The sequence below is a fragment of the Daphnia magna genome, linkage group LG6 (genome assembly GCF_020631705.1).
Source record: "Daphnia magna isolate NIES linkage group LG6, ASM2063170v1.1, whole genome shotgun sequence".
NCBI lineage: Eukaryota > Metazoa > Arthropoda > Branchiopoda > Diplostraca > Daphniidae > Daphnia > Daphnia magna.
The window spans coordinates 548,307-564,122 of NC_059187.1; the positions used below are offsets into that span (position 1 = coordinate 548,307).

A 15,816-nucleotide genomic window follows, 5' to 3' on the forward strand; every position below is an offset into this window, starting at 1 on the left:
TTATTTAGCGGTTGTTTAGAAAGGGTATTGTAGTACATAGACGCGCAAAGTTAAGCAAAGACTTGCATGCGTCTCGATAGTTATTGAACCAATTTTTAAGTAACGCCTTCAACAAATGCATGACAGCTTAACTTGTATCTCCATTTCCCTCGCCATGTCGTCTTTCGTCTTTGTCATAGAAGTTGAGGCTGTACAGTGCCAACGTTGTACCAAAGTTTTCCCCTTTTTTCACGAGTTTTACAATTGGATAAAGTAAATCTGGCAAAGTTATTACTTCAACTACAAGCACTAAGTAGATTCCTCCTTTATTCGTTTTTTAACTCGTTTTTTTTTGGTGTGTGACAAGGAACCCGATTCGTGCAAGTTGTCAACATCCATTCGGTCAGGACCGGATATCCTGTGTCGTGATAACGTCTCCTAATTAGAAGCATGTCTATAAGCCGTATATATAGTTCCAAGGTCTGAAAAGATTTTGGAATACAGCGTCGTCGTGTCTGCATTTAAAATGGCACAAAGATAAGTGCCGTCTGATGGCATTTCGATGCATTCTTCCACGCACCGTACAAATCAAAAATTGTGGAATTACGCAACGAGCCGTTATTGTGCGAGGCGAGATCGATCGAATGAAACACGAAGCTGCGCCATGGTGTAAAGTAATAGGGAGAGAAAAAAAAAAATAGCGGAGGATATGCAAAGTAGTCTACAGAATACATACGAACGAAAACGGGTATATGAAATGGCTTATCATAGCAGACAGTTCGTATTTTCAATATTAACGCGCACAATGGATATCCAGCTGGTGCCATTTTTTGTTGTTGACGGCACTCGTATCGTCTGAAAATCGGAATGTTCTACGAACTCGATAAATGCAAAATTCAAAAGAGATGACATCGTGCACACTTGCTAGAAAATTCGGTTCTTTTTCAATGATGAACAAACTGCCAGTGCGATCGTTGGAGCAAGACGAAACGTATCGATCGAGCTCTCGTTCGCTCTAGTTTGTCTTCGGCACGTACACGATGTTGCCCTTTTTATTTTCTTTCTCCCTCTTTCGAATCACTTTGGCAGCGACCCTATTACGTATTGTAATTAATAGATGACCGTATCAACAACAACAAAAAAGGGGTTCGCTTCCATTTGAATCCGTTCTCAAGGAAGTATGCGTATTCGAGCGCGCACATTGACAAGCAACACGCGCGAACGCCACCGAGTTGAATGCCAAATTGAATTAGTTCTAAAAAGCCGGTCCATTTGGGCTTATATAAACATTAACGAAGACGTGTACACCCTGACTGGGTGTAATTGAACGATCGCGCAAACCGTTAGAATATAGAGGCCGCGTTATAATTTTAATTTCTTTTGGAGGGGCGCCGGTGAGTTTTAATTGAAAGTTGAATGGATACGTGCAATTAGTATAACATCGGCCTTCCCCCTTTTTTTTCGGACAGTCACACTCCACTAACTTGCGTATACATAATAAGAGATCCGACCCCAAAAAAAAAGAAAAATCGATAGGATGCCAGCACTTACGGCCATTTTGTGCTTTGTTGTTGGCTCACCTGACGAACAGCCATCGCATCATCCGATGAACTAGGAAAGACTTTTAGCGGTTTCTTACTAAAGATAACAGTCGCAAACAATGACGAGCATCGCTCGGAATATATACTAGACGATCGGCGAAGAGGTGGCGTGTTGCACGAACGCAAATTCCCGATTGATTTTTCCATTTTGCAAAGCATTTAGAGGACACGAATACGTCATCAGTTCTTAGAAGAATCAAAAATTGTCATCTGCGTGTATGTAAAACAGAAAAGAGGTTGCCGCGTTTGCGCCAGTACTCGGTTAATCATAAGGGCCGCGTCAGAATGGACCTTTCTATGTATGGACCGGTTTGTTTTGTTGTCTTTCTCCTTTTCTAAAAAAAAGAAAGAAAGAAAGAAAAATGATTCAAAAGAGAGAACTCGAGTGGGGATCGACTCCTCCTACGGTACGCTGTTGGCGGCAGGTATACGGACGCCAACAGTTTGGAAGACGGTCTATTCCATTCTTGAAGAGTTGGATATTCGAGATTGGACCGTTGCCATATACTATACGTGCGGCTTAACGCACACTATTATATGCCTTCCCTCTTTTTGTCTAGCGTCCGTTTTCTACTGTTGAGCGCCAGCGTTCATTTTCGCGTTTTCACTTTCCTTCAGACGCACGAAGAACAAGAAGGAAAAAAAAGACGAACGCCATAACAGAGGAGACCTTCCAACAGTTGCGATCGTACGGGTCTGCTCGAGTGGTTGTCATTTTCAAGAGCTCTCTCTCTCTCTGATTTTGTTTTGTTTCCGCCTATTGCGAGGGCAAAACAAATTATTTTTTCCCGTTCTTAGTTTGATTGATTTGCGCGTTCTAGAAATCAAACGTTTCATTTGCTAAACAAGCTGTGAAATACAGTGAGCAAGAAATGGTTGCTCCCATGCTCCTCACTGGATTCGTTTTGATTGCGTGCATCCGCGCCGGTAAGTTTGAATTATTTTTCCACAGAATTTAATCTTCCATCGGCCTGATTTCGTTTCTTTCGTTTGCATTTACCAATTTTAGTTTTTTTTTTTTTGACGGAGCGCGCAATTTAATTGAATTGCAGCGTTTCCCTTTTCCTATTTTCGTAATGACATTCTTCGATGAAGTAAATGAAAGACCTTTACCGAAATAGAACATCTCCGCAATTTCCCCCCCTCTCCCGTTTTTCTGAGCGTAATCGATGCGTGAAGCAACAGGTCTCATGTGTGTTGGAATATTTCTCCCGTCTGGGACACGCGGTTGCCCTTCCTAAAGTCTGTTTTCTCTTTCTTATTTAACACCCCCCCTATAAACGACAAAAAAGATTTAAATCAAAAATGCTGCACGTCACTTTCCCAGCTTAGTTAACGACGGCAGTTGGTTGGCTTTGCTCGAGGGCAGGGTGTTAGTCGGGATATACAATCCGTATGCTGATGACCATACATGGTAAGGTATTACCTTGAAGAAAATTATAAAAGAATAAAAGAAAGAGAGAGAAGATAACCTTCAACCTGGTTGTTTTAAGGGCGGAGGAATGATAATTTCCCAACACGATGGGTGGTGACGGATCTGCATGATTCAAATTTCGAAATGGAGCCACAGTGTTGCATAGCTTGGTGTTGGTGGCTGAAATTGTCAAGCGACGTGTACGCTAATTAAGCGTCAATGCGTAGCGAATTGCAGCGTCACGCTATTTTTTGTTGGAAAATAAGAGGCCAATTGGCCAATGGATCGGGCCTCTTTTTGGCGTAGCTACAACGACTATCGTTTTTGTTTGCCGTGCTCTTGCGAAAGATGATGAAGAAACTTAATGGGCCGCGGCGACCTGTTGAGCCCAAAACACACAAAATTGCCCAGTCCTGACCAAGGACTGCTGTAACATCGACCCTAAATGGAGCTAGGACCTTGAGTTGGGACTTGGGAATGTATAAATAATTTTTTTTTTTTAATTTGTTTATTTAAAGACGTTCAGAGGGGCGTAGGAGGTTCGAGCAACCGGTGAATTGTCGGGCGTCGACTTCATCAATTTCAAGCAGCTGGAACTTGACTTTTGTGTTGAAACAAACAAAATCTCTTCGTTTTTATCTTTTCACGGCCACGTAACAAACCCGAACGTTTCATAATGAAAAACGCAAGCGTGTTGAAATGACGTGTTCATTTGTTTTGACCAAGTCAGGACGCTTTGTCTTGGACTATGACGTCAGCAGACGCACGGGGCAAACGACTAATGCCATTGGAATCGATCTTCCAACTCTGTTTTTGGTTATAAAAAAAAAAGAGGTTCGAACTTTCACTGGATGCGCCGGATAGCGTCGCAGTCCACGGTCGTAGACACTATAAAACGGTTGACTCGGTTTCCAGTACACGAGAGAGTTTTATACCATCAGGGGACTGGCGCGAAACCTCCCCCCCCAAAAAAAAAGAACAACACCGGCCGACATGACTAACATGGTTTTTATTGATATTGCGCACGCCGGTGATGACTTTCAAATTGTTCTCGCTAACGTTCTTCAAATATCGTTTTGAATTGAATTCCATAATAATTTTGAGAACGAAACCGAAAAGAAATGAACCGATCAAACGGCAATGTTTTCCAAATGGAGGGGGACAACCCATTTTCTCATGTGGGAAATTCATTTAAAAAGAAAAAAAGAAATCGAGTGACCAGGAATTCGATTCGGAAAAAAAAAAAAAATCGGATAGGAGAAATGAAAAATGTGATAAAGAAAAGAGAGAAAAAAAAAACGTGACTGCGGCCATCACAACAACTTTCTCTGCTTAGTTTGGGATGACGGGAGAGAAAGTTGGATGGACTGTTCATAGCTGTCGTGTTGTTTTATTTTCTTCTTATAAAGAAACACGTACGGCACGCACGACGGGATTTTTCTTTTCCTGTTTTGATTGTTATTTCTATTTTTGATTGTCTTTTCTTTTGTGTCCTTGTTTTTTTTTGTTGTTTTGTTTACGGGGTTTTCTATGGTTCTCATTTTTGTATGGTATATAGCCGAATCCGCCTTCCCCCCCTGGAAATGTACACAGCAAAACAAAACTAATGGCGATCATCAAAGAAAGAAAACAAAGAAAAAAAAAAGATCAGTTGCCTTGCAGTTTTCAAAATGACTGGAGAACTTGTTGTTAGGCGGTTTATCTGAGCGTCGCACGAACAGATCTAGCGACTCATTATGCACAATTGCTTCCTTTTTGTTTTTGCCTCTTGGTTGCAGCCGCTTCCTTCAATTCAGCAACGCCCTTTGAAAATCTCAAAGATGCGGCACACGCATTTTTCGAATGCAGAAATGAAACGAAATGTGGAAACGCTCGATTGGCACGGAACGAACGTAAAAAACTAGCAAGTGTGAAATGTTTGACGTGTATTATTTGCGGGCTTGAGCAGCGGAACACGAAACGATGACGACGTCATCGCGTGTTCAAGCGGACGCCGCACGAGAGAAACAAACGCAGGTGTATATCTCTCGTCAGAAATGCGCAATAACTGGCAGAAATCATGAAACACAAAGAAAAAGCTTCTTTTCTCAAATAAAACCTGAAGAGGAAGAAAAGGACTTGAGCTTTGTGCGTTTCCTGTTGCGTATTGTGCGTGTGTGCGCGCACTACAACTAAATCGTTTGCTTTGTTGGCATAGCGTTGCACACATCCGGCCGTGTTCTTCCAGTAATGGCCGCTTTCAAAGAGCGTATAGGTTATATGAAAAGTTAATAGGCATCCGCTATGTCAAAAAAAGTTTTGTCCGAACGCGATTTCTTTTGCATTTTTCTTTTAAACAACTGTCAACATGCACGATCTGATGGAACGTTGCCTCGACTATTTATCGATAATCTCTTTTTCTATTCTGCAGCTACCATCGGAGACGGACGGACGAGTTTGATCGACGGAAGACCTATCGATTGTAAGTCGAACCATTTTGCATTTGAAAGCAGTTGAATTCACTTTATAGCCATAAACATAACGCGTTTGCTTTCCATCCGATTTCGTTTGACAGCCTACGTGTTCTCTTGTTATTTTGTTTTTTTTTCCCTCTTTTAATGCCGAGCTCATCACAATAATCGGGGAATATAAAAATAAAATAACAGACGAAATTGGCTTCTCCTGAACTGACAGCTTTGCTAGTACAGTAAACGTCATACACAGATATAACTGGATATGTAGACCGTGTATAACATTCTCCATAAGAAATATACTGTAGGTAGGCCGAAGGGCTATATAAGGGTCTCTATTGAAGCGGAGGCTTTACAAGCCGTAGCAGCACATCCGGTTATTAGATACAATGAAGCATGGCGGACATTAAAGGAGGAAGAAGAAGAAAAAGGATCGTTTGTTAGAGACAGGAGAAAATAATAAGCCATCCCCTACGATCTCGTAAACTACTGCCGTGCGCTAACGATATGACTCACTGTTATTAGGTGCTTCTGGCTGTGTCACAACATCTTTATTTTCCCATTTTTGTTTTTTTGTTTTTTACTTTAATCCAACAGATCGATCGTCCGGCAGTTGCACCGTAGGAGGCCAAACGTATTTATCAGAAACATCCGTACCACGTGACCACCCTTGCCATTACTGTATCTGCTACGGTGGCAAAATCGACTGCTTCTGGAAACAGTGTGCACACATTCCCGATGGATGCCAAGTGATGGCCTTCCAGGATACCTGCAATCCCTCGCTTTACATATGCGGTATAAACATAAATTGAACTCTCTCTCTCACCGTTCTCGACCTTGCAAATTGAAACAGATTGCGCAAAAGTCGGATATACAAATGCGCAAACGAAGGCGTAATTAACTGATGCTCACTCCAAATTGAATCGTGTTTCTTAGACATTCCGGAGAAGGCTCGTGAAGCCCCAATCTACGCACCGCCTCTAGCCGTTCGTCAACCGCCGACGTTGCAATCGTTACCATCAACAAAAGTCTACACGGCGACGAGCCAGTCCACGACGTCATCACCTCGGCCGCGGCTAACTCAGCCGTCGACGATCGTGCAAACCTACGCCAAGCCGGAGGTGGTTCCTCCTTCGCGACATCTCGTCCCGCCGGCCCGCCAACCGATCGAGCCACCATCACGTCATTTAACTCCGCCTCTGCCATCGGCTGTTGGTCCGCAAAAAAAATCCATTTGGCCTCAACAAGTCGAACGACAACGACGCCCCGTTGATGAGATTGCAAACAAACAGCCGGCGCAATTCGGATTAGGAATGAAGAATAAAATGCGGTTCAGTCGGTCGCTGGCCGACGTTGGATCCGTTCTCGAAACCATGTTGCCGCATAACATCCAAGAAGAATTCCCGTTGAATTTCGACCAAGAATTCGTGGTTCGTTTGGTCGAACGGCAAATCCGCTCAAAGCGATCAATCAACAACTCGGCAAGTGGCAATCACCACCATCACCACCATCACGACCATCACGAAGAGGATCGCGGTTGCACAATCCTCGGCATTCATTACCAACTCGGCGAAGTAATCGGTGAGTTTGCGGTCGCTAGTTTGAAACTCTCACAAGATGGCAGCTCTAAAAAGCTCCGCAGAGCGATAAGAAAGGAAAGGGAAAGTTTTTACGAAAGTCGTCCTTGTGGTCGTAGTTAAATTATTGATGAGCCGAGTAATGGATCGCTTCTGATGGTGAGGTGGTCGATTGTTAAACATTAAAGATTAGGCGTTAAACGGTGAATGCATTTTCTCGCGCTAACCAAGTTTGAATTGCTGATGTAAACAGGTGTGGCCACCGATGTTTGCCGCGAATGCAGATGCGCCGCACAGTCTCTCTTTTGTTCGCCAAAGTGCTGCTTCAAACCTGCGCCCCTTCAGCAGGTGACGGGAGATTTCGTTCGCGTCTTGGAGCAGAGCCCCGCACCCGCCTCGGGATTAGAAGCTCCGCGACATCCACTTCATTACATCAAGAGCGAGTGAGTTTCAGAATACTAACGCTATTCATTTGTCCAACGGTTTTACGCCATAAAGGCAGCCCCGCACCGCTAAAAGGGGACCACTCATGTGCGATTTGAAATTCTTATCCACTTACGTGCTAATCGAAAGCAAAAACGCCCTCCTCCCTTCCGAGTGCAAAGATGGCTGTCTGGCTAAGACCGTTAAAGCCGTGAACTCAAGAGAAACTATGAAAAAGAACGGATGTATTATAAGATCATTTGGGAATGAGTAAGAATGAATGTAAGATAGTTATCACACAAAACCAGTATTTTTTTTGAGGCAAAGATCGGGAAACAATGTAACCGTAATGGTCATCACAAATCAAAGATTCCGAATAGTCACGGACGTTACGACTCGGATAGTTTGTGCTTCATTTTTAACAGAAAGAAATTACGCAGACAGAAGGAAGAACATGTTTCAGATTTTTGAATCAAAGTATTGATAAGAAAACGAAATTCGCCAACCTAATCCTTTACATCGATCTAGGTTCGCTTAAATTGCTGCGAGGGAAAGAAAAAGCGTCTCAAGAGTCATCTACTGGCAACAATGCACACGACGACAACGTGAAGGGGAATCTCGGGATTTTGCGGCGACGATGCACAACGGGAGCGCGATAAACGTCCCAAAATTCTTAGTTCCAATGTACCAATATGTTAAACTGTCTTTCCTTCTTTCTACTATTTTCTCAACTTTTTTTTTGCGTTGTGCGAACAACGTTGCTGCCTCGTGCCATTCAATTATTTTGCAAAAAAACGCGACATCGGAAAAATCGAATTCATCGGATACGTGTTTGAAAGTTGTAACAATAAACGATTTATAATGAAAAATGGGGTGACTTCTTTGATTGCTTTGAGCGCGCTATTTCAATCATGTTGCGATAGCTGATGGAGAATGTATAGGATACCAGAGTCGGACACGGTGACGAGAGCACGGCCGTCGCACGAAACGAAAAGTTTGGAGGCGTAGCGACCTCTGGTTTGAAATTCCACCGTCTGAACTAAGCCATCCAAGTGCGAGGATTGCGTGGTGCCAGTGCTAATGAAACGTGAGGAAGAAAAGGAAGACGCGGAAGAGAAAGAGGAGCCCGGAGTAATGGGCGTTAAGGGGAAGCCCATACCTCCAGCCAAATGGTTGCTCCCGTTGGAGTGCGTCGGGTTACGTAGCACACTAGAGGTGGACGTTCCAAAACGAGCCGAGCTCAAGTCCCACCATGCGATGCGGTCACCCAAAGAAACCAACTGGAAGAACGGAGAATTTTGACACCATTGCAGATCACGAACCCATGACTGATGCGCCTCCAGTGTAGCTTGTAGCGTGTTCCGTAGGTAATCAAAAATCTGTTACCACGAGAAACACAAGACGTTACTAGTCAATCTGACGTCTGAGGAGATACGAGGAAACGAGCATACTTCGATTGTTCCGTTGTCGTAGCCAATCGCTATTAATTGAACGTGATTGGCGAAGCGACATACTCGCACCGGCACAACCTGATGTCCTAGCCGATTGGGATTCCGAAAACCTTTGCTATTTTTGACAGGTTTACTGGAACACTGTAGAATCATGCAACAAACGCACGAGGTTAGGTTTCATCCTGGAAAGGAAAATTCGTTTTGGGAACAATAGACAATTACCGGTTCCGCATCCAAAGGAATGTGTACGATGCGAACTCCTTCGGTGATGGTTCCCTGGGCCAACCACTGTCGATTGGAAGCACGGTCGACGCACGTCAAGTTCAAACCATAATTGTCCAAGATTAGACTGATTGGAAGGCCAGTGTCGATGCTCCACAGTCGGATGCTTCCATCAGCTCCACACACCATAAGTGTTTTTTCTTCAGACTCGATAAAGAAACAATCAACGACACCTTTTGGAGGACCCGTGAATAGTAACAGTTTCATTCCTCGGTTTCCAGATCTGAATAACGAAGCGGCAGAAAAATAAAGTTCTTTACACGGAATTACATTACGGATAGTTTCAATCCATACCTTAATACAGCCCTCAGAGCTGACTGTCAAAAGTAGAACATCAGAAGGACTGAATTTCAGCAACGTCACCCTGGCGTCGGAGTGATGCCCGAGTGTTTTAACTTCTTTCTTGTCGAGCGACATCAGCTTGACCAAACCACTCAAAGTTGACCAAGCCATCATGGACGATCTGTGTGACAACACGCACATTTCTACTTGATCCTTACTCGACTCCACGTCATTCGTAGTGAGCAATGTCTCACAACTCGATCCACTCACAACCTAAAATGCAACAACTGAAATTATTCTGAAAATAACTGAATAGCCTGTTTTCGTTAAGGAACATACTTGAATGTGGTTATCCGATCCAACAGTTGCAATCAGAAAATCACTTGATTGATCTGGGGGACACACTGCATGGAAAGCAGTGCACGACAAAGAGCATTCCACTCTTTCAACGTCGGCGACATTCCACACTTTCAAAGTTTTGTCAGCAGAGCCAGAGAGCAGCCATTTCGGGGGCTCATCACTATTTGTGCTGGGAGAGAAGTGCAAGGTGTTGACAGTTCTGAAATGCAGAAAGAGTGAAATCAATTTTTTTAAAATTTAAGAATTTCGATTACGAGACCAAAATTGTTACCCAGTATGGCCGACATATTCGAAGATCTGTTCAGTCGAATCGATGTTGTAAAGGAGTATGTTGTCTTTGGACGTTGACACAGCTAAGAGCTGTCTGTCATCAGTAACGGTGGCGCAGTTATAACAGCAATTGCTATTGGCATTGGCAAGGCAGTTGGTGACGTAGCCAAAGGAATCAGATTCTAACTCTTCATCGGAGGACCACGTCCAGTCAAACCGTAGAATTTCCGTATCCGAAACAGAGAGAATCGATGTATCTGCAATCGAATAAGTAGCGCGATGCGGAATGCCAAACTGATACTGAAAGTCTACAGGGAAACCTGGTACCTGACAAGAAAGAAATGAACAGAATTCTGGAGCTGGAATTCTGTGTGTGAAAGGCCGCCACGCAGGTATACAAAGACACATTTCCGTTCCATAGACGAATCATTGAATCCGTGCACCCAGTGGCAACAAAAAACCCGCAGTCGGAGAAAGCAACACGTGGTGACCGGTTCGGGATGATCCAATACGCCGAGCTCCATACACGCGGTACTTAACCATATCTACATACAAATGATGAAAACGAGAAACAATTGTACTTGACCGTACAAAATAGCGGAACTGAGGAGCGAATACTTACACGAGCTGTGTTATCTAACCCGCAAGAAACTACTAGAGCACCATTTTCAGAAAACCTCGCTCCCAAAACCTCGTTCGTGTGTCCTGTATAGGTCTTCAAACTGTTATCATTCACGAGCCGATCACCGACATCAAACATGTTGTGCCAACTGGAGAAAATACGAAATTAGGAACGAATTACTGGAAAAGAAGGTCAAAAATTATTGTTTCGATTACTTACCTATCCTGTCGCATCCGAGGCGACGGTGTTTTGTTGGGACGATGCTCAATTTCTGTAAGAGAATCCAAAAGTGCATTCAGGTTCTCATTGGAATCAATTGCGATTCCCAACAGCCACCAGTAAGAATTTTCTAGAGCTTATCACAGCATTTTATGGTGAAAAATGAATTAGCCAAGCACATTAATGAATGTTTCTGTAGAATGGCCGAAGCAAATATTAGCTATACGCGCAAGGTATTAAGAGTTAAAGCTAGCGTGCGAAAACGTAATACTATGAGTTAAAGAAAAGACATTTGAAGTGGACGGGCTACGACTTAGCATTCTCATTCGGGGATCCATTGTCTTTGAAACCCAGAAAAGTTCGGCGGAGGGGCAGATCAGAAGCAGCTCTTACCACCGGCAACCAATGTACGAGAACCCATGACTATTGTGCATGGAGGGTGAAAGGGTGGTGAAGATGGATGGTCAAGTGGGGTACCGTCCAGTTTGCTGATGACAGCCGAGAGATCCCAGACCTTCACCGATCCGTCAGCCGACGACGAGACGAAACGTTTGGCATCCCTGCTCAGTGACAGCTGGTGAATGCTGCCGTTATGTCCCACGAAACGGTGGAGTTCCTTTCCTGAATCAACGTCCCACATCTAGAACAGGAAATATATATATATATATATCACATAAATTGTGATATGTGTAACCCAAGCAGTCACAAGTCTGCAAAATAAGTAGAGAGGCTTACGCGAATCTGTCCATCGTCGACTGCGCTGAGCAAGCGTTGCCCATCCTGCGTGAAGCAGGCTGCGGTCACGTGGCCATAATTTAGAATGGTACTACGGAGAACTTGATCCATGCTTTCTTTTGTTTGACTGCCGACTGAGCGACTAAATGAAGGAAAGGAACAAAAAATATATAAGAGAGCCAGTACAAAATAACAACTATGAATTACCACTCCAAATAGAATCTATCCTTGGACATTTTTGCCATTTCTAGAGCATCGTTGTAGACGCAGCTGTTCTTTGGCTGCTGAAGAGCAAGTTGATTGATATCTAAATGATGACATTGAACCACAATGTGTCCACAGGTTCGAATAAAATGTGTATAGTCTTCGACTCTTTGACTATTTCTTCCACTCTGTTTAAAGCAAAATGAAGTTGTGTAAATTAAAACGTGGCAGAAAGGACAATCTCACTTACAGCCTCTGAAATGTAGTCTTTATATTTGCGGAAGTCGTTAAGTAGATCACTGGGTCCGGTAGCACGTAATTTGGCAGATATGAAGGGTAGGTTGAGGTAGATCTGAGGAAAAAGCTCTGTGTACTCAGCTTTGTACAAATGGTACCCCAAAAACCAGAGGATATAATTATCGTCTGGTAAGGCACCGAAATAATGGTTGCACTCGGCGAAATATGAATCAATAAGCTTGCGGTGGGCGTCACGCTGTTCTTCAGCGGTAAGATGTGATTTGAGGTAGTCCAACAGAAGATCATGAATGCCGTACAAAACAACGCAATTTGATGACTGTTCCTGGAAGTGTTGGGCTACCAGTGAATTTGCCACTAAAAGACTTATTCTTTCTTCCATTTCATAGCGGCTGCAATTCCAAAGAACTTGCAGCACCTGAAAACGGAAAAAAAAAATAAAATCATAAACAGCTGGTACGTTTTACAAGATTTAGTAATTTACCGGAGCTGGAATATTGACATCGTCTAAGAAAATAACAAAATCGTTCAACGAACGTCTGGTCTCTTGATCAAGATGATCAAAACTTATGGCAATGGCTTCATTAATGGTTTCGTAGTTGTAGGAACCATGCCGCTTCAATTGAGTATATCTCCTGTCGCGTAATTTTCCCAAGTAGTGATCCCATCTATGGGCATCGATACGCTGATATTCTCCGCGATCGGCTAACAGCGGAGCTAGAAGCGAAAGCACCATAGGAGAACCTGTGGCATCCAAAGAATCATGTGATGAGAAAGTCTTAACAAGATAGCGTTTACCAGTCAAGTTTTTAATTTATACTATCTAATACCTTTGCTTTCCAAATAAATATCGTTTGCCTGTTCCGGCAATTCCTGTGCCGAGATATTAAAGCAATTGGCCAAATAAGACATGGATTCCTCCTGAGTGAAGCCGTCTTGAACTTTTACCAGCAGCACACGTCCGTGAACAACGTCCGTCACGGAAGCATCTCGGGTGGTCATCACTGGAACGAAAAGAAAATAATTGATTTCCTGCTTAGCAAGTTGATAGATGTACTTTTCTTACATATCCGGCACCCGAAATCAAAGGCACGGACCACTTCACCTCTCCAAACATCGTCTAGGATTATCAGGCTATTTTTCCGACTAGGATCCGTCATAAGGCGACGAAGACGTTCAGTGGCTTGGTCAACGCTCAGTGGAGGTAGAACGGTATGATCCAGTCTCTCGCACAATGCCTACGCTCAATATTATGCGAAATCAACGAACGTAAAACTTTCAAAACGTGCCTGCCCCATAGTTTCAACATAAACTAAGATGTTATTGATTTGTACCTGCATTTTTGTAAGTAAAGTATCTGTGCCTGTTTGGCCAACTGTCAACCAGTAGACATTATTCCCAAAGGTGCTAACCATGAGGTCCGTGTCTCTCATTGATTCCGCAGCCAAAACCGATTTCCCAGCTCCTGCCATACCATGGATAACCACAAACTGACCTTGCGTCATTGCTTTAAGACATTCTCTGATCTGAGAGACCTGTCATTAATTAAAACACCTATCAACTGTTGAACACGTGATTTTGAGAAGGTCAAACATACTTTTGTGTGACGAGAAATGAGATGTGGTGGTGGAAATGGTATGCCACATTGAATCAGTGAATGTTGCAAACTGTCTGGAGCTGCAAATGGATCGCTGTTTAAATGGCTTGCTGCATCTGGACTGTCCCGATTGTTGCACTCACTTAACCTTTCAGCTATCCAATCATAGTCTTCTTCTAAAATTTTGACAAAAGTCGTAAAGGTCTCTTTTACACCAATTTCAGGAAGAAGGTCCAACAATCTGCGCACTTTGGCTGATTTGGTTTTCTGTGTGAAATAAGGTTGTGAAGTTAGAACATAATCACAGTTAGCGTAACCAATGTTACTTGAAATGCTACATACCTCACAATCTACATCTTGCACCTCTTGGACACTTAGAACTCCATAAGCCACAAGTTTTTCTTTAATGTAGTTAAATTCAACATTTTGAACAATGGCATCTCGGTTTCTAAGCAACGCAGCCTTTTCAACAGTGTTCATCGTCGGTGTTGACGTAATTTGACCAAGTTCAAATGTGCACAGCTTCAAAGGATATAGAGCATGTTTAGCTATTTCTCCCAAAATACGGCAAATAGTCGGGCGCAATCCTGCAAAGTTGCTTCAACTGTCAGGGATAACAAAGTCTAAAGTCATAGTAATAAGCTTACTGTAGTTGAGCTACTACAGGAGAATTATGCATCTAAACAAATGAAAAACGGCAACTGGCAAAACTTTCATGTTTCCCAGGTATAGCCCTAGCCGACTGATCTATATCTTTTGTACCAACAAGCCTAAGAAATACAGAAACTAATACAAATAAAAATGGTACAAAGCAAACTACGATGATCAGATTTTGCTGATTCGAAAGAGTATTCGGTTAAAGGAATGTTTTACCACTTAATCGCAATGAGCCATCGCGTTGATTTCCTTTGGCAATTTCCCCAACAAAACGAGAAAAAAAGGCAGATGTAAATGTTCTTTCTCGGATAAGTGTTGCTAGTGTCAACATTACTGGCTTTATCTTCACGTCATCTGGTTTTGGTCAGAGTTTTGGTCAACTAAACCTCACAAACACAAAGACTCTCATATAAGCAAGTACTACCAGTTAATAAAGTGGGCGATGTAAATGTTGCCAACTACGGATCGCAAATCTTTTATTGCGAGTGCACACAATACGTTTCCCTTAGTTCCCGCATGAAACATAAGGAAACAAAACACAACTTGTTAGAAACACGCCTCATAATTAATATTAGTATTTTGCTCGATGGGCGTTTTCGTGTGCAACAACCTTTTTCGGCACTTCCAATTCCGCTTACAATGGTTGATGGTTGTCGCTGCTGTGATCATAGATCAAAGAGGTAATTTTATTTATGTTGTTTATTCATTGAAGAACAAATGGCGACGTAACTTGTTTCACCGTAAAGTGTCATGTGACAGTCTGATCCATCTTCATCCAGCATATAGATCTTATTGTAGGAGATACAGACTCAATGTTGCTACGGAATAACCCCTCATATTCTCCCCACCCCCCGCTCGGTTATTGGGTAGATGGTACTTGAAGTATAATTAAATATTATTATTATTTTTTTACTGTAATCGAATGTTCGGGAAAATAAACGATAGCGTGATGTTGCGGCGTTGCTTCTCGACCGTATTACATACTTTCGAAGCTCTCCCTGGTAAAACTGTAATCTTCCTAGCCCATGCCGTCATATTCAATCGAGCGAAAAGTCGATGTAGGCTTATTTATCTAAGCATCGTGAATTTTTATATGTTTCCTGTATAGCTTATACAACCGAGCTATCCCAGTAGATATCTCTCGTGTCGAGCGTTTGGACACGTATCAGCCATATTTTCCTAAAAGATCTTTCATCTTTAGAATATGTATAGTATAGCTACAAAAAAATACGACATATAGACGATATATCTAGAATTTTTTGTTTCTCGAAAAACCCCGTGAACTTTACCATCTGCGGCACTGTGTTCAATTGATTCTTTTTCTTTTCCTTTCTGATGTTTGTTTATGTGTTTTTCTATAGTGGCACCGATGAAGTCCACAGGTACACATGTCCATTGCCTCTGTTCCATTGTTTGTTTTCTGCGCAAAAACCTTTTT

At 42.7% G+C, this 15,816-nt stretch overlaps 2 protein-coding genes across 2 annotated transcripts; one reads left to right on the forward strand and one right to left on the reverse strand.

The window, feature by feature from the left end:
* The first annotated feature begins 2,211 nt into the window (after positions 1 to 2,211).
* On the forward strand, positions 2,212 to 8,313 carry LOC116924779. The gene is made up of 6 exons (XM_045175401.1): positions 2,212 to 2,507; positions 5,405 to 5,455; positions 6,042 to 6,239; positions 6,381 to 7,025; positions 7,275 to 7,464; positions 7,973 to 8,313. Exons 1-6 carry the CDS (start codon positions 2,453 to 2,455, stop codon positions 7,980 to 7,982), a joined length of 1,149 nt encoding a protein of 382 aa, XP_045031336.1. The 5' UTR covers positions 2,212 to 2,452; the 3' UTR covers positions 7,983 to 8,313.
* Positions 7,673 to 14,812, reverse strand: LOC116924777 (apoptotic protease-activating factor 1). Its single transcript, XM_032931317.2, is given in 22 exon segments — positions 7,673 to 8,823; positions 8,896 to 9,036; positions 9,118 to 9,366; positions 9,368 to 9,400; positions 9,472 to 9,732; positions 9,799 to 10,018; positions 10,091 to 10,346; positions 10,417 to 10,564; positions 10,566 to 10,634; positions 10,712 to 10,859; positions 10,931 to 10,982; positions 11,324 to 11,570; positions 11,666 to 11,807; positions 11,873 to 12,057; positions 12,120 to 12,542; positions 12,609 to 12,868; positions 12,955 to 13,128; positions 13,191 to 13,362; positions 13,459 to 13,659; positions 13,722 to 13,988; positions 14,064 to 14,325; positions 14,595 to 14,812. Coding segments are annotated over 21 exon segments (4,260 nt in total). The 5' UTR covers positions 14,202 to 14,325; positions 14,595 to 14,812; the 3' UTR covers positions 7,673 to 8,349.
* Positions 14,813 to 15,816: the final 1,004 nt, after the last annotated feature.